This window comes from Heloderma suspectum, chromosome 2, assembly GCF_057233095.1.
Source record: "Heloderma suspectum isolate Gila_16-S chromosome 2, 16-S_ref, whole genome shotgun sequence".
Lineage (NCBI taxonomy): Eukaryota > Metazoa > Chordata > Lepidosauria > Squamata > Helodermatidae > Heloderma > Heloderma suspectum.
This window is the reverse complement of record NC_139459.1, coordinates 273391658-273416789: the sequence shown is the minus strand read 5'-3', so window position 1 is coordinate 273416789 and position 25132 is coordinate 273391658. Positions and strand designations below refer to the sequence as shown.

At 43.1% G+C, this 25132-nt stretch overlaps 2 protein-coding genes across 5 annotated transcripts in view; one reads left to right on the top strand and one right to left on the bottom strand.

Moving 5' to 3' along the window:
* Positions 1–5407, top strand: part of ADAM19 (ADAM metallopeptidase domain 19) — an 89621-nt gene extending 84214 nt beyond the window's left edge. The window contains exon 23 of one of the 3 annotated variants that reach the window (XM_084839256.1): positions 941–5407. In XM_084839256.1, the coding sequence (XP_084695382.1) occupies positions 941–994 (54 nt within the window). In that variant the 3' untranslated portion in view covers positions 995–5407. The remainder of the gene's footprint in view (positions 1–940) is intronic. The other 2 variants (XM_084839257.1, XM_084839258.1) reach the window with 2 other exon arrangements.
* Positions 5408–5709: 302 nt separating this feature from the next.
* Positions 5710–25132, bottom strand: part of NIPAL4 (NIPA like domain containing 4) — a 29085-nt gene continuing 9662 nt past the window's right edge. Inside the window, exons 2-7 of one of the 2 annotated variants that reach the window (XR_014788438.1) lie at positions 21194–21442; positions 12652–12708; positions 11297–11387; positions 10587–10747; positions 6729–9903; positions 5710–6559 (exon numbers count right to left, since the gene is read on the bottom strand). Coding sequence is in view for 1 of the 2 variants with exons in the window: in XM_084839259.1 (XP_084695385.1) it covers positions 9299–9903; positions 10587–10747; positions 11297–11387; positions 12652–12708; positions 21194–21442 (1163 nt within the window). In the remaining variant the exon portion in view is untranslated. Of the gene's footprint in view, positions 9904–10586; positions 10748–11296; positions 11388–12651; positions 12709–21193; positions 21443–25132 lie in introns of both variants that reach the window. The other variant, XM_084839259.1, reaches the window with a different exon arrangement.

The window sequence follows — 25132 nt, the reverse complement described above, 5'->3', positions numbered from 1 at the left end:
TGGATAAACGGGGTGGCCATCACATTGAGCTCCCAGAGGCCTCTGGTTGCCTGATGCTGGAAAGAGTGCATGAAATGAGATGGATCTTGGTTTGATCCAGAATATACATTCCTATATTCTTATGAGACTAGCTCATCTGCTGTCGGTTGCACAACAGCATGGCTGGGCCTGGCTATCATCCTAGAACATTAAAGTGTGACTGCCCAGGCCCAAGAGGATAACAGGACCATCCTGATCAAGAAGCCAGTCAGTGCTTTCAGATGTTAAATGGGACTCAGCCCAGGATAGCTTCATGTTTCATTGGGACAGGAGTAACTACATTGGCCTGCTTTTGTAACACATGAAAGGGCTTCCAAAGAATTAGTTTTGGGAAGTGTGTTTTTTGTCTGTGAATTTAACGATTAGAGATTAATAAAAATCAGTGCTGCGAGTTCTTTTACTAGTAATCTGAAGTGTACACATACTCAGTCAAGGGAAATAGTAAAACTTTTTTTCCCATAAACTTCACTGTTGATTGAACATACCAGCAACTTGTTTGTTTTTCCTAATATATCTTACTACCATTCAGTGGACTTGGTACAGGCAGTAATTGCCATGCTGGTTCCAAGATAAAGAGCCCTATGAATCTGCACTGAGAGCAGCATGAATGTTGGTGTAGAAGGGTGCCAGTTTATGAGTTACACAGAACTCTTCATGAAGCAAAATAAAACACTTAGCTGGAAGTTTTATTGCGCTCAGCGGACCTTATTACTGAGAAAACACATATGAGATCAGGCTATAACTCTGTCATATAAAGTGAAAATAGTTACAAGAGACTAAAAATGTTTCTATCTAAAAGATACTATTCCTATCCATTGATCCACCTAAACCTAAGAAATCTCTTATCTGAGTTAGCAAGCATCCATTGCACAAATACTCATAATAATTTCCTCTTTCCTAGAATTCAACCATCAAGAATGCCGGATCAGTGAATACTCTGAAGTTTAGACACTGAAGTTCACCTTGCAACTCTAAAATCCACACCACCAGTTCCTTCTGGCTTGACCTGGGATTTCCCATGGGCTTTGTTTCCAGGAAGAAGACATGCCGGTCATGTACAAATCTCGAATTACGCTCCCCAGTCTCGAATGACTAACTGAGGCCACTTTCAGGTCTGGCTTTTGCAAAAGTATCTTCCATCCTTAGTGCAGGTAGATGCAACTCCCTTGGAAATGACTGGGGATTTTATCTGTGCACGCCAAGGTTCATGTGACCTGCTTTGCCTTTGGGCTTTTTTTCATGACAGGATTTGCTTGTTTAAAATGGCACTCACATGTTATAGTGCAATATGTTGAAATGAGAGAGGGAGAGGCCTTGATTCTCTCCCAGTAATTCATTGTCTCAACAAAAGACAAATTGATTTTAATCAACATCTAACCATCAAGCCAGTAAGTTCTTCTCAGCTTTCCCAGAACACCAAAATACTTTGTTAGAACTATGAGGAGTCCTATGAAGAAGGGCGAACTGTGATGCCACATCTCATGGCTAACAGGATCTCCTCCAAAGTACTTTACACCATATGGAAGAGTCTCCCAATCTTGTGGAATTTTGCTATATACCAATTTAGGAGGAGAGCTCCCTCCCTCCCTCTATTAAGAAATCTTCCAGGGTTCAGTACTTACTTAAGCTGTGTATTTTTCCCCCCTCTTGTGAAGTCTGATGTTCTTCTATGGACCTAATAATCAGCTTCTCAGCAAAAAGGTTTTTTTTTTCTGAACATAGCTTTCATGATTTGAAATCATTAGTGGTATAAGTACAGTGAGTCCTCACCCTGCACTCAACTTCCAGGGTCCTCTGAAGTCTACTCAGCCCTGTTTTGCATTTGGCATCTTAACAACAGATTATGTCCAATGGTACAGAATGCTGGAGCAGTTTTTTCTGGTGGCACACCGTTCCCTAGGACAACCTCCATGGACTTGGCATTTTTGGGCCCCCAACATTGGTGTTCAATTAACTCTTTCCCTGGCATTTCAGTCATCGCTGTGCTTGCTTCAGATCTCATTCTGGCAGGTGATAGGTGAGGTGTACACCACACCAGAAATACCAGCGGGAGGACCGCTCTATCAGAGACCCAGTCTGTTGACAGATTCTTCTTACATACCATATTTTTCTGCTCTGAGATAACATCCATGTAAGAAGAAGTTCATAAATTTTTCCTGGAGTACATAGCCTGATCCATGTACTAAATTCTTATGTCACATTTCATGCACTGTGATGCATACATGCTGTTTCCTACAGGAACTTGATCCAGATTTAGGCATATGCATCTGGGTTGCCAGAAGCAGATAATCTTGCCTCCTCCCCTCCACCCCCCTGAAACTGCTATACAGAAAGTTGGGTGAGTGAGGCAAGCTGTGATGTTTTGGGGAAGATCCCCAAAAATTTGGTGGAGGCACCTTCCCTGAGCACCTTTATGTCCATGGAAGGCAGAGCCTGGATCCAACCCATTATCTTCATGTGGGGGAAAAAAATCACACATGAAATAGCCTCTATTTTCAAATTGTAGGTTATTGAATTACAAGGGGGATGAGGGGAATTATTTGGGCTCCAAATAATTCTAGTTTTGGGTTTGTGCTTGTTTGGAAGATCCAAACCCTGCCAGTCAACCAAATATTTGCAAGACACTTTAAGGTTTTTGTATAAGTAATTGCATTTAATGATTAGTTCTGTCATGCACCATCTTGTTTATATAATCAGTACGCTCAGCTTAAGTTTTTGTGTATTTATCTTTCTTTTGGACTGGGCTTGTTCACATACAGAAATTGCTCCATTAATTTACTTCAGGGTAAATTACTCTGTAATCATAATCTTGGTTGTTCAGCAAGTTTTGGCTTACAGCTGATGTGCTTTACCCTAATTCAGAGTTAATCCAAATTAATGTTGAGCAATTTGGAAATAACCCCTGATTAAATCTGAGAGCAATTCAAATGCCCGTTACGTCTTTCTGATTTGGGACTGATGTAAAAAAGATAAAACTCTAGCAAATTTGTGACGTGAACAAGCCCTCAAACAAGGTACTACAGGCAAACTCCCTAGCCCCAATATAAGGAGAAACTATATCCTGTTACCACAGTATTTTGCTGCATGTCACCTCATTCAACAAAAATTCGTAGGCTTTGTGCCTCCCTTCATGTTCCAGTTCACCTGTGGGTACCCAATCATCCAAATAATTAGGTGTCCAACACATCTCAGTTGGCTCAGTAGAAAATTTAACTTGAGTCATGGTGCTTTCACCATTGGGCAGCTGATTAAAAATCCAACTTCCCTATAACTGGGCACCACGGTGCAAGCTGTCTATGCACTTTAAACAGTCCGGAGTTCCAATTATGCAGCTGCAGAACTGTCACTGATCTGAGGCTTTGCAAATATTCTCTCAGGTTTTAAAATCTTCATGGTGTTTTCTTTGCCCTGTGAATTTTTTTCTAGCTTGCTTTGCAACCTGTTGGTGCTAAAGAAAAGGAGGAGCTGTTTTTCCTGCCCTTGAATACAGATGACTTGAATCAAAACTACCACAGCCAGTCTTAGAAAATCTAGGTGCTAATGCAGAGAGTGTTTTGTTGGCTGTAATATAAACTGGTTTTGAATTTTTTTTTTTTTTGTTAATTTACCCAAGCTTTTATTTTAGGCTTGGTTGTAATTTTTTTTTTTAAAAGATGGGCCAGAGTGATTATAGCCCAGTTGCTCAAAATGCAACTTCGACAGTCCAAAGATCAACTAGGAACCCAAAGCAGTGTTCCTAGAAACGTGTTTCAAACTTGAGCATCAGCAGTTCCTGGTTAAATAACTTTGTGATTATCAAGTGGTATCTTCACTATGTAGCTTACATTGCTCTCATGTTACAGAATAAGAGGTTCACGTTAGCCCTATTAGGCCCGAATAAGGCATACTAACGCGTGTTAAGAGGGAGAGGGCTGTACACACCTGCCCTGCCCTGCCCTGCTCTGAGGATCCTCAACTTTCCCATGTTGACCAGGCAGGTCTGCAGGAGGCCTCTGTTGGTGTTCACTTGAATGTGGGTGGGAGCCGCCACGTGACTCGGAATCCTGTTCTGTCAGCGAAGTGTTCTACTCGCACTCAGGTGAACATGTATGTACCCTGCCCTGAGACCATAAATTTAACCTATCAATAAAATGAACAGATGCTGCCTGCAGACTTCCGTGCTCAACGTGGGGAGGGCAAGGATTTACCCTATTTACACATAACACTCTTTTGTCTACTGAATATCTACAACCATGGGTAAGTAATTTGTAGCACTCCAAATTCTTTCCACGATCCTCAGGTTGTGCTCATTACTTCCCACCAATTCCAACACTAGTTCTAAATATGAGATTGTATTATGAACAACACTCAAGATTTTTTGAGTCCTGTTTAACTTAAAATATTATGTGCATTAAGTGCGTGCGTGCGTGCATGCGTTTCAAATCCCGCAAGCAGCCATTTACTGGAAAGTGTGCCTCTCCAGAAAATGTAGCAGCCATGTATGCTGATCTCTGTCCTTGTAGGCTTAAGTTTCAGGCACTATCAGGGCAACGTGGTCAGCAATCCTCCACTCAGAGCTGTGACAGATGAAGAGATAACAAATACGTTCTGTTCTTATCTTAGTACTTCCTTGAGCAAATACTGAGTCTTGCCATAGGTTTAATTCATCCTTGGTTTTTGGCCATCTCAGAGTACTTGAAAGAACAACTGGCTACCATTCCAAGGAAAATGTTTAGAGCTGAATGGACAACTTCTTAATAGGGTTACCAACTCTCAGAAGGGGCTTCCTTAAAAGTTCCACAATGAAAAAATGAGCATCTTGCTTTCAGCTCCTCAATGCTACAAAAATATGGCTGTGTGTCCTCTATCCCCACCCGCTGTGGCCTGAAGCTAAAGATTCCCTGTGTTCTACCAAAGACGGGAGAGGAGGATGGAGGTTGCATTGCTACTTTGCCGTGAGAGAAAATCAAATTTGCTGAATTTCTTCTTTGTATGGAGCTTCTAAAAGGAGCTGTTTCAGGTTTGGGAATTGGCAGCCTTACCTCAGGTCTTAACAAGGTTGCTAAGTGGTTCATAAATAATTTTGTAATTTTTTTGTATGCCAGGAGGATGGATTGGGAGAAAAACACTAAGTGTGGCTGCAGTCCTATGCACACTACTTAGGAGGGAGGCCCACTGTATATAGTGGGACCTGCTCCCAAGAAAACATGCACAGCGTTGTGCCGGGTGATTTTCATTGCTATTATTTTGGGAGAGCCTATGCACCATGTGTCACTCTTTTATGTCTCACAGGTTTACAATAAGATCTCTGTTTATCTATGCAAATACTTGAATAATGCAGTTTGTTGTGCCTTTCGCCTAGGTATATTTAATAAATTTTGTGGTTATTATTACTGTAATCACTTATCAAATCATTGCATGGGGTGGAAGCGCTGGATTTGCTCTTGAAAGATGGGGAAGGGAGAGAGCTTACATCACTGCTAGTTGTCTGTCCTACTTGCATGTGAAGAACTATGGCTATGCTGCAAAAACCGAAAACCCAAATAATGATTTCTCATTACCAGCAGAGGGCGCTGCAGTCCTAGTTTTGTAGCACTTGGGTTTCTTGCAGGCTGGCCATGGAGAGCATACATTATGCAGAGCAATACAAAGAAGCAAACAACATTTAAAACAAAGCAGATCTCCACCTTTAAGAGTTTATATAAAAAGACCTTTATTCTCTCTTTCCAAGTATAAATGAGCAGTGTTGAAATGTCATATAATCAAACTAGGGTGACAAATCCCAGTCATACATCAAAACTATTCACAAAGCCACATTGATCTTGTTTAATTGTAAAATACATTCATTAGCAACAAAGATCCCAGGAGTTTTAAAGGACCTTTGTGGACAAGGAGGAGCTGCCACAGACCTGCACCACACACTTGTAACTGTTGCAGTGTTCTGGAAGATGCTCTCTCAACTGACTTGGTAACTTCCACTTGCTCTCTGATCTGCAGTTTGTGCTCTCTCAAGATGCATCTTCTCCTCCTTTATCCAGCTAAATGGTTTTTGTTAGCTACAGAAGATAACATGCATGCCAAAGGTGAGTGTTATTGTATCCAGGATACAGACTTTCATTCTGATGCGGCGAACTTGGTTATGCTTTGAAAATGCCACAGAGCTCTGCTCGCCAACCAAGCTCTTCAAGTGAAAAACCTGCAGCAGAGCAAGGACTGACTTGTGTTGCTGTGGCTGAAGTGGAATTGTATCACTGTCAAGGTTAGGCTGGCTGACTCTGCCCCACTTCCCAGAAAAATCTTTCCTTCCCAAGTATGACTACAGCTATGGCTGCTTTGTGCCAAAACACTGCTGTGCATGGCTTGGGAGGAAAACACCAGCGCGTTAGCACTGCAGTGCCTTGGGCTGGTCATGCCACTGAAGTGAGGCAATGACTGGGTTCACACAACTTGCTAACACACTCAGTGGTTGAGTGTCAGCTGTTGAACTGTGGTTGGTTTGTTGAACCATGGGCTAGCGTGCTGCCTGAACCCAGGATATTTTCTGCAGGGTGGCTTGTTAACCATGCAGTGTGGCTTATTTTTCTCGAACAAGTCACCTTGGGAACCCATGGTTTGTTGCTGGGTTGTTCAGAGTGGTTAACAAGCCACCCTGCGGAAAATGTCCTGGGTTCAGGAAACACGCTAACCCTACAATTCAACAAACAATCCACAGTTCAACAACAACCTGCATTCAATCACTGAGTGGGGGTTAGTGTGTTGTGTGAACAGCCCCATTGAGTTATTCCTTCATGCCAATGCAGAAAAACCGCTCTTAATATTAGGCCATTACAGCTAAATATCCAGAAGGCTTTCAATACCATGGGCTGTATCTTACCCTAACCATCCACCAGTATAGCAGAAACTGCTGGCAGAATGGTTTTCCTCGGCCCCCCTGCACACCTTACTGCTGAGGGATGGGGGAACCTCCAGAGCAGATTTGGAAGTCGCACAGGAGCCTGTCGGGGGTGGGAAGAAGAGAGCAAGGGGACGTCCCTTTGCACAAGTGAAAGACCACTCACGTCACGTTGGTTTGAAGCCCTATTATCATCTAAAAATAACAAAGACATTAAGTATTTCTTGCTTCGTTCAACAGTCTCATGATTTTGAACAAGTCTGGCCCATAAGCCTGTCTTGTGTTATCTTATTTGGTTTCCCACAATCAAAGACAATATGCCCATTAAAGAACTTTTTACAACTTTTTGGTCATCCAGGCTATGAGAAGAGACTTTCATTGACCAGGGCTAATCATTTGGGAAGCCAGTGAGGATCATGGGAGGCAAACCCTGACTCATTCACCTGTTACCACACCAGAAATCCCACCGGATTTGACACCCTTGATCCCAGTTTACACGGCTGTGATCATAACTGGGATCTGAGCTGTACAGAAAGATAACTGGGTCTACTACACACCCAGACTTCTACAGAACTTACAGTTCATTAACGTTAGGAAGCATTATTCCTTATTCTCGCCTTAAAGAAGGTACCTAAAAACACACACATGGTCCCAATTTACCTATCTTATTAAGACTAGAACTTCTTGCACATTAAGTTTTGCTACTCCATTAAAATGTGGCATGACATGATCCCCAAATAGAAATAATGGAGTACCACAGCTGCTCTGGTACTTAGCTGAGGAACACTGAATGAACACACAGAAGCACCAAGAGAAAAACCAAGGCCAAGTTTTCCCATGATACCAGCGGCATGGAATCCACAGTGCCTCCACTTCCCATGCTATCATGTACATGGCCCAAGTCCACATGGGAGGCACCCACATTGTGGCATGAATCCAGTTTCCCAAGGGATGGCGCTATCTGTCATGGGCAAGAGCTGCAACAGTGCCCCCCCCCCCCGTGTTTGTCCAAGGCGCCAGAGAAACGTAAGTACTGGGCCCGAGCACACAAGTGTGTAATCAACAATGTCGGGGGAGAAGTAGTTGACCCCAGCACCAGCATATGTGGCAAAGAGTTTTGTTATGGGAAATGTGGAAAACTGGAAGCATGGTAACATTCTTACTGCCACATGAGAGAGTACCGCAGAGGGCCACCTCGACCCATGGTTGTACGTACATTGATTGGTAAACGGTTGTCGAACACCCTTGGGTCATTTGCCAGCCCTTTGGTATAACGATGAGGCTAATCGAAGTACAAACAGCACTTTGCCTTATCGGAAGCTTACTAACGGCCATGGAATGTACTTCACAAGTTTGCATTGTTACACAGGCCTTCTGGGGAAAGAAATCAGATCACAATCACAATTAGCCTCTTGATATTCACTAGCACTGCAAAATGGTTGCTACAATATCATTCAAAACAACATCTAACGTGCTAGCTCACCAATTTAAACAAATTTATTTACAATAGTGGAAGCCTAAAAAGACACTAAAAACAATCCTATGCATATTTAGACCAAAAAAAGAGAGTTGTAGGGCTTTTTTCTGTCTAAACATGCCTAGGATTGCACCCTAAGGCTGCAATCCTATACCCATTTACCTGGGATTAAATGCCATTGAGCTTAGTGGGTCTTACATTTGAGTAGATATGTATAGGATTGCACTGTAAAGGCAAATCTACGCATGCAGAAAAAGTATGTGGTATAGTACTACTGGGATTCTACCAGTTAAGAAAACAGGTGAGACAACCACATGATTGAATCTCCCCACCCCACCCCAAATAAAAATCAGGAACTCTCAGGCACCATTAGAAAACTAGAGTGTCTGGGGAAAGAGTTCTATCATAGCATTATCCCTGATATAAGTAGCTTCTTTAAAAAATACACTTTCTTTTGCAGAACACTCTCAGTAAAGGATTTCAGGGTTGAAGAAGGTTGAATGTGAACCTTTGAAGCTTCATATTTTATTGTGGCTCTTGGCCTAAAAGTGCCCAGAGAAAGCCTTTGTCTGTGCTGTTAGAGAGAGGATCATCTTACCGAGGGACCAAGAAGCAACTTCAGCCATTGATATGGGCCAGTGAATACCTTGTTTTTTGAAACAGGCACAGTCATGTCAATCATGGAAATTCCAAGGAGTACAGAAAGTGCAGTGCCATTCCAAAGGATGAAAAGAAGGGATCCTAGGCAGATATGTGGCGAGGGAGCTCGTTCATTGCATTCAACAGGGAGCTTGTTCATTGTGTTCAATACATATTTTCAGAACATGTATATGGTGATGTTTCACTGAACACAAACTCTTGCACACATACAGTTAGGTCCCAGTCCCTGCAGCTTCAAGATAGTTTAGGTTTCAACTGTAGATCATGAAAACTTTGGGTTTGCCATCAGCCTTGGTTCCTGGACTATCCAACTCTATTAGGATGTTCTTGTCGTCCTTAATCGCAGGGGCCTGGTCGCTATTCTGAAGTATTTGTGGGAGGTTCCTTAAACTGATGTCCATATCTTTGAAGGCGTGGAGTAAAAATACCCCTAAAATAATGGTAAGGAATCCACATACTGTCCCAATAATGTCCACTACAGACATGGTGACCCACTCTTTAAAGAGGATGACGGAAGTGGTGATGACAATGGTAGTAAATAGCACATAGTAGACGGGGAAAACCATGGAGGTGTTGAAAATGTCCAGAGCCTTATTGAGGTAGTTGATCTGGGTGGTGATGGAGACCACTAATGTGATGACAAGAAGCCAGGTCAGTGGGTGCTGCAGAACAGGCCGGTGAGCAAAAAAGCCCGTGATGGCGATGCCCAGCCCTTTGACTGAAGATACGGAGAAAGCCCCGATCACAGAACAGATGGTGAGGTAGATGAGAATATTGGTCTGGCCATAACGTGGCGCTAGGAAAAAAATCAGAACCAGGCAGACCACCAAGAGAATGCTAGCATAAACAAGGAAACCTGGAAGAAAAAACAGCAACAGGAGGTGACAGTCAAGTAGCAGCAGCTTTATGCAACACAGAATGCAATTCATAGGTGTGGTTTTAGTACTGAATGTGTTGGCTTCAACAAGGCAAAAATGCACATAAATAGATAGATGTAAGGACTTCAATCAACCCACTGGATTCTAGTTGTAAGAAATGGGTATCCTTCCACTCATGTGAATGGAACAATATGGTTTTAGCCTGTCAGAAGAATTGGCACAAAGAACTGAAAGGAGGCACACATATTCAACAGGGCAGGAGCCAGAGAAAGATGTGTATACCGCCCATGCATGTAATTGCATTTCCCTCAGACTTTGCTTATTGGAAGTGGTCCCTCCCTACCCAGAACCCCAAAACTCTGATTTAAACTCCCACAAGGGGAGTTCAAAAGGAAGTCTAAAAATAAAAAAAGAAATTGGCAAAGGGACACGGGCAGTTTCACCCAGGGAAGAGCAAAACGGGGGTGGAGGCATTCCATGCGACAGCACTGAATTACAATATGTACAAGTATGATGGCTGCCACACTGGAGACTCACTCTTGTTGCGTCTGTCAAAAACTGCTTCCGTACCACCACCATCATGCTTGGGCTTCAGACAAAAGTTACGTTTTCGGTTAAATGGTGACATCTTTAAACCTATGTTACCATGAGTCATGGTTACCTGGCTCTTTCAGTTTAGAGGACATTTCATCCAGAGTGGTGACTTCCTCTTCCTCCGGAGCATGAATCACAAGTACTGTACTCCCCACAATGCTCAGCATGCAACCAAGTTTGCCCAGTAGGTTGAGCCGTTCTCCGAGGAGATAGGAGGACAAAATGGCACTGTGCGTAGCAGAAAAATAATTCAATGAAATTGCTTTGATATAATGCATTTACAGAAAAGTAAGCAGAAGTTAAAATGGCAAGACTGTCCCATTAATAACAGATTTATGGAACTTTGGAGAGGGCTGGGGGATTTCAGATGCATACGCAGTATTGGGATACCCCCAAATAGGAATTAATCATCGGACATTCTGTCTTCTTGGAGAAATGTAGCCTTCAGCAAGCAAATGAATGCCATTAATATGAGATGGCACACTTTGATAATGGCATCTTCCAATGATCATTACTTGAAAGTGACAGAAAATGTAAAACAATACAAATTTGTAATTTTAAATGAATGCTAGATTGAAGTCACCCCAGTATTAAAACGTAACATGCAAGCACTGCTCTGCAAATGAAAAGCTAAGCCAATATCTGTCTATTTGCATACTAGGAGAATGTTATCAAGCTATTTTTCTGTTTGCCTAGCAAATCACACTACTCCCAGCTGGAGATTTTCAGACCTAGAATAAATATGAGAGAACAGAGTAAATTGTGAAAGGAAATCACCTTATGAGCACACTCAGTGCTCCGAGTGGTGTAACAATTGTTGCAGGTGCAAAAGCATATGCGGCAAAATTGGCAGCTTCTCCTCCACCCACTGAGCAAATAGTCAAAGGAAAAACAAAGAACAAGTGAATTACAATAAATATTTTTCACGTTCCGATCTTCTTGCTAATCTTGTTTGCATTCAATGCCATAAAGTTTGCCCGCCACTTAAAAGGCGCACTGAAGTCCAGGGAACAAGAGTAGAGAAATTTTATGTCCATGGTCCTCTTTAAAAGAGAAAGGATTTTAGAGTCACATGATCAATAAGAATCAGCAAACCCCCATAGAAAAAGCCCCTAGCCAAATATCTCCTGAGTTTTGCAATGGATCCAAAATGAGATCCAAGGGAGAAAGATGTTGATCCAATTTTGCAGAAAGTACAAGAGGTTGGACCCAATCTATAAGCAAATCAGAATTTGTAGTAAAATGGCAACACTTCGGTCACCTTTGCCTTTGATCAGCAACTTCCAGAGGAGTTAGTCTGCTGCAGCAAAAACAACAGAGTCTTGTACCATTGAAGTGGGTTCTAGTCCACGGAAATTTATGCCATAATAGATCTGCTTGTTCTGAAAGGTGCTACAAGGCTCTTGGTTGTTTTTGATCAGCACATATGGATTCCTCCATATGTTGCAGCCCTCACAGGGAAGCTACAGAAAATGGATTCTGTGCTCCAAGGGACAGTGGTAACCTTTGAAAAATGATTTTTCACATGATTCAACTTAACCAGTTCAGTGCACAATCCTATGCATGTTTACTCAAAAAAGTGTCCTACAATCCCAGCATTCCCCGGCCAGCCATGCTGGGTGGGGGAATACTGGGAGATGTACAGCTTTCTTCTGTCCAAACAAGGATAGGATTGTGCCCTAAGGAGCTTCCAGATAGAGGGCTCTAGCACAAAAAATGAGAAGCCATTTTGAAGCTGTTTCACCTTTTCTTAATGGATTATCTGTGGTAAGAGAAAAGGCAGAAGAAGCAGTGGGAAAATATGGGAAGGTTACATGCTGAAGATGCAAATGTCTGGACACCCCCCACCTGCCAGCAAGATGTTGTTAACAAGGCAGGGCAATGGTGCCACAAAAGCTTTATCTGGAAGCACCCTTAGAGATGTTCCATGCCACAATGGAAAGAGGCTTTCAAATGCTGCAGCCAGCGTAAGGGGCACCACTACATGAAAGTGACCCCCCCATGGCATTTGTGGTGTATGGAGCAGGCCACACAGGGAGAGAACAGGGAGATGGGGATCAAGTTCTCCTGATCATCAAGATTAAACATTGGAGCAAGTTCAAATTCAGGCTAGTGTGAATAACCATACTTACTGGTGAGCAAACCAGCCCACCACAGCCAATCCCTTAGGTAGCCGTGACCTCCATTCCCTGGAAAACAAAAGGCACACATGCTTGAAGACTGATAAAAAAGACACATGCTGCCTTAAATAAATAAAAGCAAATAGCTAACTAGATGGTGAACTAGAAATATGAAGCAAAAAAAGGGCAAACCCCTCCTTTGGGAAAATACTAGTTTAACTATAAGCAATAGCAAAAGTATTTTAAGCCTTATAGAGGTTATAGAGGCAGGGTTTTTTAAATTCCTTCTGAGAATGAAAAGAAAATATTACCTGATCAAAATAATCACAGAGCACATTTTTGTCATGCATCCTCATATGCAATCCTTTTGTACCAAGTCTGAAAACACTATGGGCCTTTTTGCAAGTAATGCTAAACCATAGTTTAATGCTACAGAAGGGGCTTCAGACTCAGGCGCTCTCCCTTTTCTCCTTCAGCCTGACCACAAGGAGGAGATCAGCAGCTTTCACAACTGCTTTTAAACTAACCAGAGTTGCCATTATGTCCAAACTGAGGGAAACTCTGGTTAGTTTAAGCTATGGTTTGTTCGAACAAACCAGGCTCATTAACCATGGCTTGTTCCTGGCTTGTTTGAAAAGCCACAGTTTAACCACAGTTCCCTGAGAACTATGTGGTCACCTTTTTTCTGCACAATCACAAAATATGGAGCTTTGTGGCTTAAAGATTATGTCCACAGGACACTAATATTAATAAATCCAGAATAACTACATCTTCTTAATCCAGTCCTTGTTAATATAATACTAGAATAATTGCTCCCCATATAAACATGGATCAAAGCTGTGCAACCCATTCATCTTTTTTTATGCAACGTGCCAGGCGAAACGTCCTATGAAGATGATCACTGGCAAAGAAGGTGACAGTTACTATCCCAACAAGAGGGATAACAAACAAGTTCGTTATCAAAGTTGCCACCACTCATCTACTGCATTTCAACCTGCCCGGCAAATGCAATTCAGGCAAAACGGGACCCTCTGCGGCAAATCTGTATTGACAGGCCCATGCGAACACCCACTGCTTTCCTACAGCAAGCATCAGGCAATGTCACAGGAAGCTGCCTTATCCTGAGTCAGACCCTTGGCTCGTCTAGCCCAGTGCTGTTGACACTGACTGGCAGCAGCTCTGTAGGGTTTCAGGCAGGATTTTTCCTCAGCCACCAAGCTACAGCCACGTCGATGTTGTCTGTCTACTGACTGGGTTCAGTGATGGCCTAACCGTGCTGAAGATTATGTCAAAGGATTGGAAAAGCATGCCTGGGTCTACTCCACAGATGGATGCTCAACTACCCTGAGGCGTACCATTCCTACTTATATGGCTGGGTTTTCCCTCCACACTTTACCTTCTTGCCTAGGACTCGGATATTTATATCCATTCTCTTATTGTTTATAGTCACTAATTGTTACTAGCCCCCTTCAGACATTCTGGAGGATTCTAAGCGTGTTCAGCTGAATGCATGAAAACACCCCCCACCGTCAGACCTTTAGCCTCAGCATGCAAAGATCGGTGGGGGGGCAGGGACATTAAAGGCAGCGATAACCCATATGACCTCTCCCGCCATGCACTGCTCAAACATGGGGAAGAAAATTTCTGAAAAGGGCTGCTGTAACATTTTGTTCTCTGCTCTAACTAGTGAATTGTGTGGTAAGCCACAGTGTGCCATTACTGTTGACCTTGTGGTGTATGGTCGGTGAAGGGTTAAAAGGAAATTGGCTGTGGCCACCCTTCCTCCCATAACTCAGTGGGTGGGACTTATGTTCTGTGTCCTTCTGCTCCCCTCAGTCAGTCTTACGTTTGTGAGCCTCAAGGCCAGTTATATGTGTTACCCTCAATAAAGCTGTTCAACTGTTCTCCAGAAGTCTGCTGTGTTGAATGGCCAACAGAGAGGTGTGCAGTCATGTGAGTAATTGCACAGGGACCCATACAAGAATACTGCATGGTGTCAGAAATGGTCCTGTTCTCCATTAATATCCCAGCACTGTGGCAATGGAGCAAATAGAGTCCCCAGGAAAGCTAGTGTTTCAGGGGGAAAGTGGCCAAATAATTTCTTAGAAAAAAGGGAGGAATTATTGGACTATTTGTCTATTTATCCCTGTGCTGTCAATACTGATGAGGAGCACCCCTCCAGTGTCTCATGTATAAACACTTCCCAGGCTTGTTACCTTAGATCCTTTTATAGTTGGAAATGCCAGGGCCTGAACATGGGATATTATTCATGCAAACCTGTGCTGTACTACCGAGCTATAGGTGTTCTGTTCTGGATACTTCCAGATCAAGGGCCAAATCAGACATTACGAAATTTCTAGATGGAAGGCATTTCTGTGTAGGAAATAACGTGGAACCCTTGTGTAGAGCATAAGATGCGACAACTGTAAAGAAGTACTTCTTCATACAGAGCACAGTTAAACTATGGAATTTGCTACCACAAGATGGCCACCAGTTTAGATTACTTTGAAGGGAGCTAACTGTACAAGTGAGATCTGCATCATCTACACATAATGCAGTGCCAATCCCAGCATGTGTACATGCAGTGAACAACCCAAATACGCGACAATGACACCGTATGATCCAAGTTCCAATTTCATAATAATTCCTACAAGGAAGTACCTTATACTTTCCTTGAAGAGCACCAATGTAACATGAGAAGCTTTTCCAAGGTCAAATACAGAATGGTTGTTCCTCATATCAAGGAACTGCCTTGGAGGCACTCCACAGTCAGATCAACTCCTTCAAGGTCAAGAGAGAAATGACCAGTGTCCTAGAATCACAGAATCATAGAATAGTAGGGTTGGAAGGGGCCTACAAGGCCATGGAGTCCAACCCCCTGCTCAATGCAGGAATCCAAGTCAGAGCATCCCTGACAGATGGCTGTCCAGCCTCGTCTTGAACGCCCCCAGTGTGGGAGAGCCCACCACCTCCCTGGGTAATTGGTTCCATTGTCGTATTGCTCTAACAGTCAGGAAATTTTTCCTGATGATCAGCCGGAATCTGTCCTACTCACACCAAAGGTTTAGAGCAGAGGTGTTGGACCTCTTTCAGCCCTAAGGGCCAAAACCTATTTTGGAGAAGTGCTTGAGGGTTGCATACTAGTGGTGGGTGGGGCCAAAGGCAAATGGAGCGAGGCCAAACCCCCAAAATACCAGCATATTTTAGGTTAAAGCTCTTACTGCCAATACGTAAGCCACAGGAGAGGCAAGTCGGCCTTTTAGAATGGGGTGGGGGATGCATAAAAGTCAGGAAACCAGCAAATTACCACTGGTTGAAGAATGGGGTGTGGCCAGCTGGAAAATCCTAGAGGGCTGGATTTGGCCCCTGAGCCTGAGGCTCTGCATTCCTGGTTAAGAGCTTCACTGTGAACAAACCACTGGGGTACAAATGTGCTGTGTGGAAAGCTAAATGCAAGCTGAGCATTTTTGGAGGAAAAGCAAGAAAACCGTGGGAGAGTTACTTCACCATAGGAAGATTTTTATTTTTTTTTTACAGACATTTAGTTTTGTCCTATCTTGTCCAGCACTTCATGTTGGTCTCAAAAGGAGATACTTCAGCTCTCACAGAGGAGTAAAATTAAACAATATGGCCATTGTGAAGTCTGTGGCAATTATTATTATTTTACTGGGAAAAAAAGCCTCCCTTAGCTTCAGAAATGGTGACTGGCCCTTTAAGTGATGACTGGTAGGTGTCATTGATGAAACTGCGGATTTTGAAGTGATGTTATTTCCAAGGTTAATTACACTTCTAACATATTAGTAACTTGTTTCATGCTCTCTATTTAGCAATACTGTGTTATTTTCCAAAAATAAAGTAGAGCTTAACTATATATGTCTACTCATATCAACTTAGTGCTTCCTATCACATTAACAGATAGCTAACTGAACGTATTGTTGTTGTTGTTTATAATATATAGGATGTTATAAAAACATCCTAGTTTTAGAAATATACATTTCACAACACTGGAGTGCACAACACTGCAAAATAAGGAAGATGGAAATTTTTTTTATTTTATTTATTTATTGCATTTATATCCCGCCTTTTTTCCTCTTGCAAGGAACCCAAGGTGGCTTACATTATCCTCCTCCTCTCCATTTTATCCTCACAACAACAACCCTGTGAGGTAGGTTGGGCTGAGAGTCTGTGACTGGCCCAAAGTCACCCAGTGAGCTTCCATGGCCAAGTAGGGACTAGAACTCGGCTCTCCCGGCCCCCAGTCCATCACTTTCACCACTACACGACTGGCTGAGATTATCAGTTGCTACACATGAAAGTCCTGATTCCATTCCAGGATTTTATTGGAGGCAGAAGAGGTTGAATAATGCAAATATATAATAGCACAAGAGGAAGCACTACCTCTCACTACATCTTCGACTCACAGGAATGTAACAGAGACGTACTAATACACCATGGCAACAAATCTGGCCTGAATGCCTAGATGGAGAGATTAGATGGGCAGATAAAGAAAGCAGAACAGTGTTGTCCCCAAACTCCATAGCACCAGAGGAGTGACCACACTTGCATCTGTTCTTCCTTTTAGCCTGGGCTGGAAGGATTTCTCTAAGGCAGCCTTTCCCAATCTGGTGCCCTCCAGATGTGATAACTCTTATCATCAAAATAAATGGAGCAAAGACTAAAAAAAACCTGGTGGTCAGAGTCTACTACCAGCCACCCAATCAAGGAGAAGACGAGGATGAAACTTTTGAAAAGCAAATAGCCAATATTTCAAGGAAGCATGATGTAGTAGTAATGGGGGACTTCAATTTCCCCGATATTTGTTGGGAGACAAATTCTGCAAAACATGGCCCCTCCAGGAAATTCCTGACTTGTGTGACGGATAACTTCCCCCTACAGAAAGTGGAGGAAGGAACTAGAGGATCAGCTCTCCTTGACGTGATCCTAACCAACAGAGATGACTTAGTGGATAAAGTAGCAGTTACAGGAACTCTGGGGGAAAGCGACCATGTTGCACTTGAGTTCATGGTTCTAAGGGAAGCAAAAGCTGAGTGTAGTCAAACATGTACCCTGGATTTTAGGAAAGCAGATTTTAATAAACTCAGAACAATGATCACTAAGCTTGCCCATGGCAAGCGACTCTAATGAGAAAAGGAGTTCAAGATGGGTGGGAGTTTTTAAAAAAGGAAATTCTCAAGGCACAATTACAAACAATTCCAACAATAAGAAAAGGTGGAAGACAACAGAAGAAGCTAATGTGGCTTCACAAAAAGCTTACAGATGACCTGAAAACAAAAAAGGACATATATAGGAAGTGGAAAGAAGGCCAAGTAACAAAGGAAGAGTCCAGGCAGGTAGCACAGAATTGCAGGGATGGCTTCAGGAAGGCTAAAGCTGAGAATGAGCTGAGGTTAGTAAGGGATGCTAAAAGCAACAGAAAGGCTTTCTTCAGCTATGTGCATAGTAAAAGTCAGAGGACAGAAATGGTGGTTCAGCTATTAAATAAGGATGGCAAAATGATAACAGATAACAAAGAAAAGGCAGGGGTTATCAATTCCTACTTTGGCTCAGTCTTCTCCCGAAAGAGGGTCTATGAGCCCCCTGGCAAAGGTGAAGTACAGGCTGAAGGGGCAGGATTGCAGCTTGAGATCGATAGGCATATGGTCAAGGAACACCTAATTACTTTGAATGAGTTCAAACCTCCAGGGCAAGATGAACTGCATCCTAGAGTAATAAAGGAACTGGCAGAAGAACTCTCAGAGCCACTGCCTATTCTCTTTAAGAAATCATTGAGGATGGGTGAAGTGTCAGATGACTGGAGGAGGGCTCATGTTGTCCCTATCTTCAAAAAGGGTAAAAAGGAGCAACGTAGGAACTACAGACCAGTCAGTCTGACATCAATCCCTGGGAAAATTCTGGAGCAGATGATAAAGCAATCCATCTGGAAGCATCTTGAAAACAATGCAGTGATTACTCGAAGCCAACATGGATTTGTCAAGAACAAATCCTGCCAGACGAATCTGATCTCATTTTTTGATCAAGTAACCTCCCTTCTGGACTGTGGGAATGCTGTAGACATAATATACCTCAACTTCAGCAAAGTTTTCAACGAAGTGCCCCATGATAGTTCAGCAAACTAGCTCAAAGTGGGCTAGATGAAAGAACGATCTGGTGGATCCACAGTTGGCTACAGGATCGGACTCAACGTGTGCTTATCAATGGGATCTTCTCAAACTGGGGAGAGGTAACGAGTGGGGTACCGCAGGGCTCAGTCCTGGGCCCAGTGCTCTTCAACATTTTTATTAATGACTTGAAGGAGGAGGTGCAGGGAATGCTGATCAAATGTGCAGATGACACAAAATTGGGCGGGATAGCTAATACTTTGGAAGACAGAAACAAAATTCAAAGTGATCTTGATAGACTGGAGCGTTGGGCAGAAAACAACAGAATGACATTTAATAGGGATAAATGCCAAGTTCTGCACCTAGGAAAAAGAAACCAAATTACAAGATGGGGGATACGTGGCTCAACAACACTACAAGCGAGAAGGATCTTGGAATTGTTGTGGATCACAAGCTGAATATGAGCCAACAATGTGATGTGGCTACAAAATAGGCAAATGCTCTTTGGGGCTGCATTAATAGAAGCATAGCTTCCAAATCCCAGGAAGTACTAGTTCCCCTCTACTCAGCACTGGTTAGGCCTCATCTGGAGTACTGTGTCCAGTTCTGGGCACCACACTTTAAGAAGGATGCAGACAAGCTGCAGAGGGTTCAGAGGAGGGCAACAAAGATGATCAGGGGACTGGAAACAAAGCCCTATGAGGAGAGACTGAAAGAACTGGGCATGTTTAGCCTTGAGAAAAGAAGACTGAGGGGAGATATGATAGTGCTCTTCAAGTACTTGAAAGGTTGTCACAGAGAGGAAGGCCAGGATCTCTTCTCGATCATCCCAGAGTGCAGGACACAGAATAATGTGCTCAAGTTGCAGGAAGCCAGATTCCGGCTGAAGATCAGGAAAAACCTCCTGACTGTTAGAGCAATACGACAATGGAACCATTCCCTAGGGAGGTGGTGGGCTCTCCCACGCTGGAGGCATTCAAGACGAGGCTGGACAGCCATCTCTCAGGGATGCTCTGACTTGGATTCCTGCACTGAGCAGGGGGTTGGACACGATGGCCTTGTAGGCCCCTTCCAACCCTACTATTCTATGATTCTATGATCCCCACCAAATATGGCAACTTCCCAAGTTGGTTGGGGATGATGGGAGTTGTAGTCTAACATATCTGGAGGGCCCCAGGTTGGGGAAAACTGGTCTAGGGCTAAGAAGGGATGGACCAGTCAGCAGTCTTTTCAGTCCTGGGACCGGCCTTTAGTCAAAACATGCACTTGGGGAACCACTTCTCAATTTTTTTAACCATACGTTTGTATGGCAGGCATGCTGATGTTGCTGGGGGTAAGGCTGGGAGCCAGTTGTGGGTCCTGACCAACCAGCTGAAGGCCTATTGGTTAGATTACATATTGACCCAGTGCTGAGCTGGTTCACACATGCATGTTCATCACCTGATTGCAGCATAAGTGATGCCTTGGATGTGTGGATGAGCCCTCACAGTTCAAAGTATCATATATACTAAAAACAAACTCAGTTCTCCAAGCACTGAGCCCAAACAGCACACCTGTACACAACAGGGCAGTATCAGGAGGATTGGGGGAAACCCAACGTTTGCAGAAGTAGAAAAACAAATATTGGGGAGGGGGAGACCGTAAGAAGAGAGAAAACCCCAAAACAGGCATTTTGGGGTTTTCTCAAAGGACCAGGCATGCTCAGTGGCCACAGAATGCTGGTTGGCAGTTGGAGGGGAAGGACTGGAAAACCAGGAGGGACAATGGAATGGAGAATGCTGAAAGAAGCCACGGCTGGCTAGCTGGCATCCTAAAGAGGAGCCCTCCACAGTGCAACACTTTGTTCCATGTCCCACCCATGGGACTAGAGTTGCAGGGGTTGCCAAGTGGATCCCCATGACCACTTGAGGCTGTATTAACAACCCCTCAACTAACAAGGGGCTTGGTCCTTTATTGCTTTGTATCATACATTTTTCCCACCATAAAAATGGTAAGAACGGGCAAGAAAAGATGGAATTTATGATGTGCAAACTTCCACCCACTGATATTTGATCTACCTTTCTCCCATTCCCAACTACCTAAAGATTGTGATCCTCAGGGCCACTTCAGACATTATATTTTTAGGTGCGCGCTTAATGTGTTTTAAGCATATACCTTAAACTGAAAGAGGTATAAACACACAAGTGATTGTGACAAACCCATCTTTGCAAGCACAAGTCAGATACAGGCACACTCAGTAGGTAGCCATGATTGGCTGCAGCTTCCTGCTGAGCATACACACAATGCCAAATGCAGGTTGTGCTCTGTGTAATGTATGGAAAGGCCCTCAGATCCCAGAAGCCTTTGGGGCTCAAAGCGGACCTCTGTAACTTAGATACCACCATTGCTTTTTCAGAATAGACCTTTCTTCTATCCCTTCTCCCGCAAAGTCATACCTGCCCTGGTGCCTCCTTTCTCTACAAGTCGACGCAGTCCTTTCTTTTTGAGGATGACGCTGCTGCCAATGAGGAAGCTGGAGAAGATGGCCAGAGCCAAGCCAATGTAGAAGCCATATTTGTCTTCTACCTGCACCACCCAGCTGGTGTTTAAAGTGAGATTCTGGTGGGGTGAGGCTGTTGAACTGACATTCCCGACAACCTGGCAGACAGTCTGATGAGACAGGCAAGTCAGAGTGAACAATGAACCTGGTGAGACAAGAAGATTGGGAGCAGGGGTGGGAGAGAAAGGGAAATGAAGACGTCAATGGGTAATAAGCTGCTTGCCTCTATCTTACATGCCATCCCTCAAAATATATCATTATTTCGCTTCCTTCCTCCTTCATTTTGATTTCTGCATATTAAAAAAAAAAGTGACGTTCATGTATTTCTTTACAACCATGAGATTAAAACCTTATGTATTTTGAAACTTGCCAAGGTTAGGGATGTGAAACATGATGGTATCCAGAAACCTTGACTACGCAATTCTTATCCCAATGCTTCTTGGTTCTTCCTCTTGTTCTATAATGAATTTGCACCTGCAGATGAGCATCAGTCAATTCCACTCTAAACAGGTCATACTTTATGTATTGGTAGTGAGATCATCTTCAAGCACCTTAATTACTGCACAATTTCCACCTTTTGTGGAAATGCTCCTGTAACAGGTAAAAGGTTTCTCACCACTAAAGTCCTATTGTGAAAATCTTCAGCTGTTGACTTTCTGACAGCTATGAAGCTGTTAAAGGCACTGGAGCTCCACCAGAAAAAAGGGTGCCATCCTTATGCAGCTCAGTTAATGAGCTTTGGTCTGACTCTGCAGTACCCAAACTAGTTATTAAGAGTAACCCTATTGTTCTGAAGTGAGCAATTTGACAACTTATTCTGAAGTAGGGCACTAACATCACTGGAAGCACCATTTTGAAAAAGCTTAAAGATCAGACTAAAAGCTGTAGCAGATGGCAGGACCGATGCTTCCTTTTTAGGGTTGCACTGTCCTTCCCTAACAGAACTTTTAACAAGAGGAGTAGCTTTTCTTGTCATTGAGGAGATGGGAAAAGGAACTGGCATCTGTTCTATTTCTCACTATTAAGGCAAAAACAGCTCATTAGTAAAAGGCGAAAGATTTATACGACCTGAAGAGAAACCAGAGTATTTTTTTATTTTGTTCTTTTAAAATTTTTTTAATCTTTTTTTGGGGGGGGGGGTTGGTTTGGTTATGTTTTCGGTTTGTTTTGTTAAAACTCACAATAAAAAATTGGGAAAAAACCCCCAGCTCTGTGAGAAGACGCAGAGTATTGTTAAAATGTATTGTTAAATTGTAAAATGTATTGTTAAAATGTATTGTTAAAACTCACAATAAAAAATTGGGAAAAAACCCCCAGCTCTGTGAGAAGACGAGGTGGTGGCGATGGTCATGGCCAGCGCCAGCCCTCCAGGATAGGTCTCCGCGCCAAGCTATTTTTTAATTGATTGATTGGATTTGTACGCCGCCTTTCTACCAAGAACATGGTGCTCAAGGCAACTGTCCTAGTGCATGCTCCGTTTTGCCATCACCTGCCCTGAATTGGCTAGTTCACATGGAGGGAGGGTAGACTCCCTCTGCTCTCTGTTTATTCAATAGGAGGGAGAGCGCAGAATGGGAGGTGACAGGACAGTCTGCATCAAAACGAGGCTCCTCCTTCCTCAGCCGTTATGTGGAAAACGAAAATGTCAGCTTCGCCAGGTTGCTGGGCATTGTGACAGCAGCAACCTTGCCCACCTTGGAGAGGCGCACGAGGAGGGCTGCCATCTTTTTTTCATGACAGAGGCCTTGTGCTTTTAATCCCTGCAGAGCAGCCAGAAATTCAACCAGATAAGCTTTTCCAAGAATGGAGTTCAGCGAACTGGGAAAGATGAACCTGCTGTGTTTGTCTCTGCGATGTTAAAAGGCAGAGAGCCTCCACTGGCTTGTCCCATGGTTAGTTCATGAAATTGATAGGTATCTAATGCACAGGATAATTGTGAGGATGATGAGATAAAGGAGTTTCATGTCCCTGTGAAACCATTATTGCAGTAAAACAGATTATAATTCTAAGATAATAACTAGGGAATGGCATACATGGGATTGCGTTTTAGAACTGTCTCCTATGACAAGGCATGGATGTTATTAGAAGAGCGGACATAAACATAGAAACTTTATTTCTTGCAGTGAGCCTTATGATGTGTTGCATCATTTAAAAACATTTTGGCTTGGATCCAGGTTCTTTTCTGTCCATGGGAAATCACCACCTCCTGCACCATTACAGAGGATTGCCCAATCCTCTGGAGAAGATCGGGGGGCGGGGAGGCTGGGGACTGAAGGAGGAGAGAATAAACCAAGATCGCTTACTCCCCATCCACAGACATGCTCCACTGGATTGGAAGCCTTTGAAGGAGAATGGAGATACTAATATAATATAGTCATACACATATACTTTCTGTTAATCCCAGAAGTGATCAGCACACTACTATTGTTATCATGCAGCTATTAGTATAGGTCAAAAGGCCTTTCAAAAAGCTTCATAGCACATCTTTGGTAGTGCAAGGTGGCACAATTTTTGGTAGCACAAGGCTGACCAAAAAAGCTGGAGTCAGCATAACACGGCAGGGGCGTGGAAAGGTCATACGAAGAGAAACCTAGGAAGGAAGATGCAAGGACAAGACATTTGCTGACTTGATAGTCTAAAAATAGAGACAAACAGATGGGTTTGTGGTCTATATGTCAGAGGACTTCCTGGGGACAGTGAGGGTCGTCAAAACTTTGGAACAAACAAGTGAAGTAGGCGAGAGGCATGGGTAGATGGGAATAGGCCAGGATATGGGCAGGAGCCAATCAGACTTTAGGGCACACCATTACCAAGTCTGATATTTTGAATGGGGTTTTTAAGGCAATGTTAAGTTCTTGAAACACATCACACCTACCATTCCTGACTTCTGAGGTCCTGTAAGAGGGGTCACCGCTGCGGGAAGTTATCATGATTCACTGCTTGTTAAGACTTCATAAGTCAAATCTTCTTTGTGTTTTTTTTGTGTGTGAATGGGATATCTACTGTATATTTATAACCTGAATGAAACTTAGTTGCATTTATAAAGTGACTGTGCTGTTCAATTCAAGAAAGTGGGCAGAAACCCAAGAACCAAAGCTTCCCCTGTGGGACGAGGTTTGTAGGGACTCATCTAAAAACAGGGCTTGTGTATTTTACAGTATCTCCAAAAATCTCCTCCTCCTTCTTCAGACAGAAGCGGCAATATTCATTCTGCTAGCACAAATGATGTTGCGCTAGTGGAAACTAGGTTCCAAACTATGCGCAAGAGGAGGATCCAACTAAAGTTAGATAATGCTTTCACAATGGAAAGATTTGGCAGAGCTCCGCTAACACTACTGGAGTTTGCGAAATGACGCCATTACATACTGCCAACGAGCCCTTCCATTTAGGGAAGAAGGACCACGGATTCAACCCAGTATTTCTCAAACTGTCTCACACACATGGGCTGAATTAGTATTATTTTCCTCACTAACAAGTCATTCATCACAAACCATAAAGCTGGAAAAATTCGATTTATCTGCAAGCAGGGATAATAATAATTAACTTGCCCCCTTTTTTTGCAACTGCAAACACATCATGTGTGACTGATGGATATGGAACTATACATAATATATAAGCTATCCTTCCGGAAGCCAGACTATGATAGCCCACAAATTCTGTTAGTTTACCTTTGAAAATCCAAAACATGCAACCTGGACAGCCCTTAAAATGTTAAGTAAATGAAAGTCAAAAACATAGGATAAAATAAGCTAAAGGCTATAATTTTCACACTAACAGAATAAAATCTTCCTAATGGAGGATAATGGAATTCAATCAGTGGGCTAGATAGATAAAC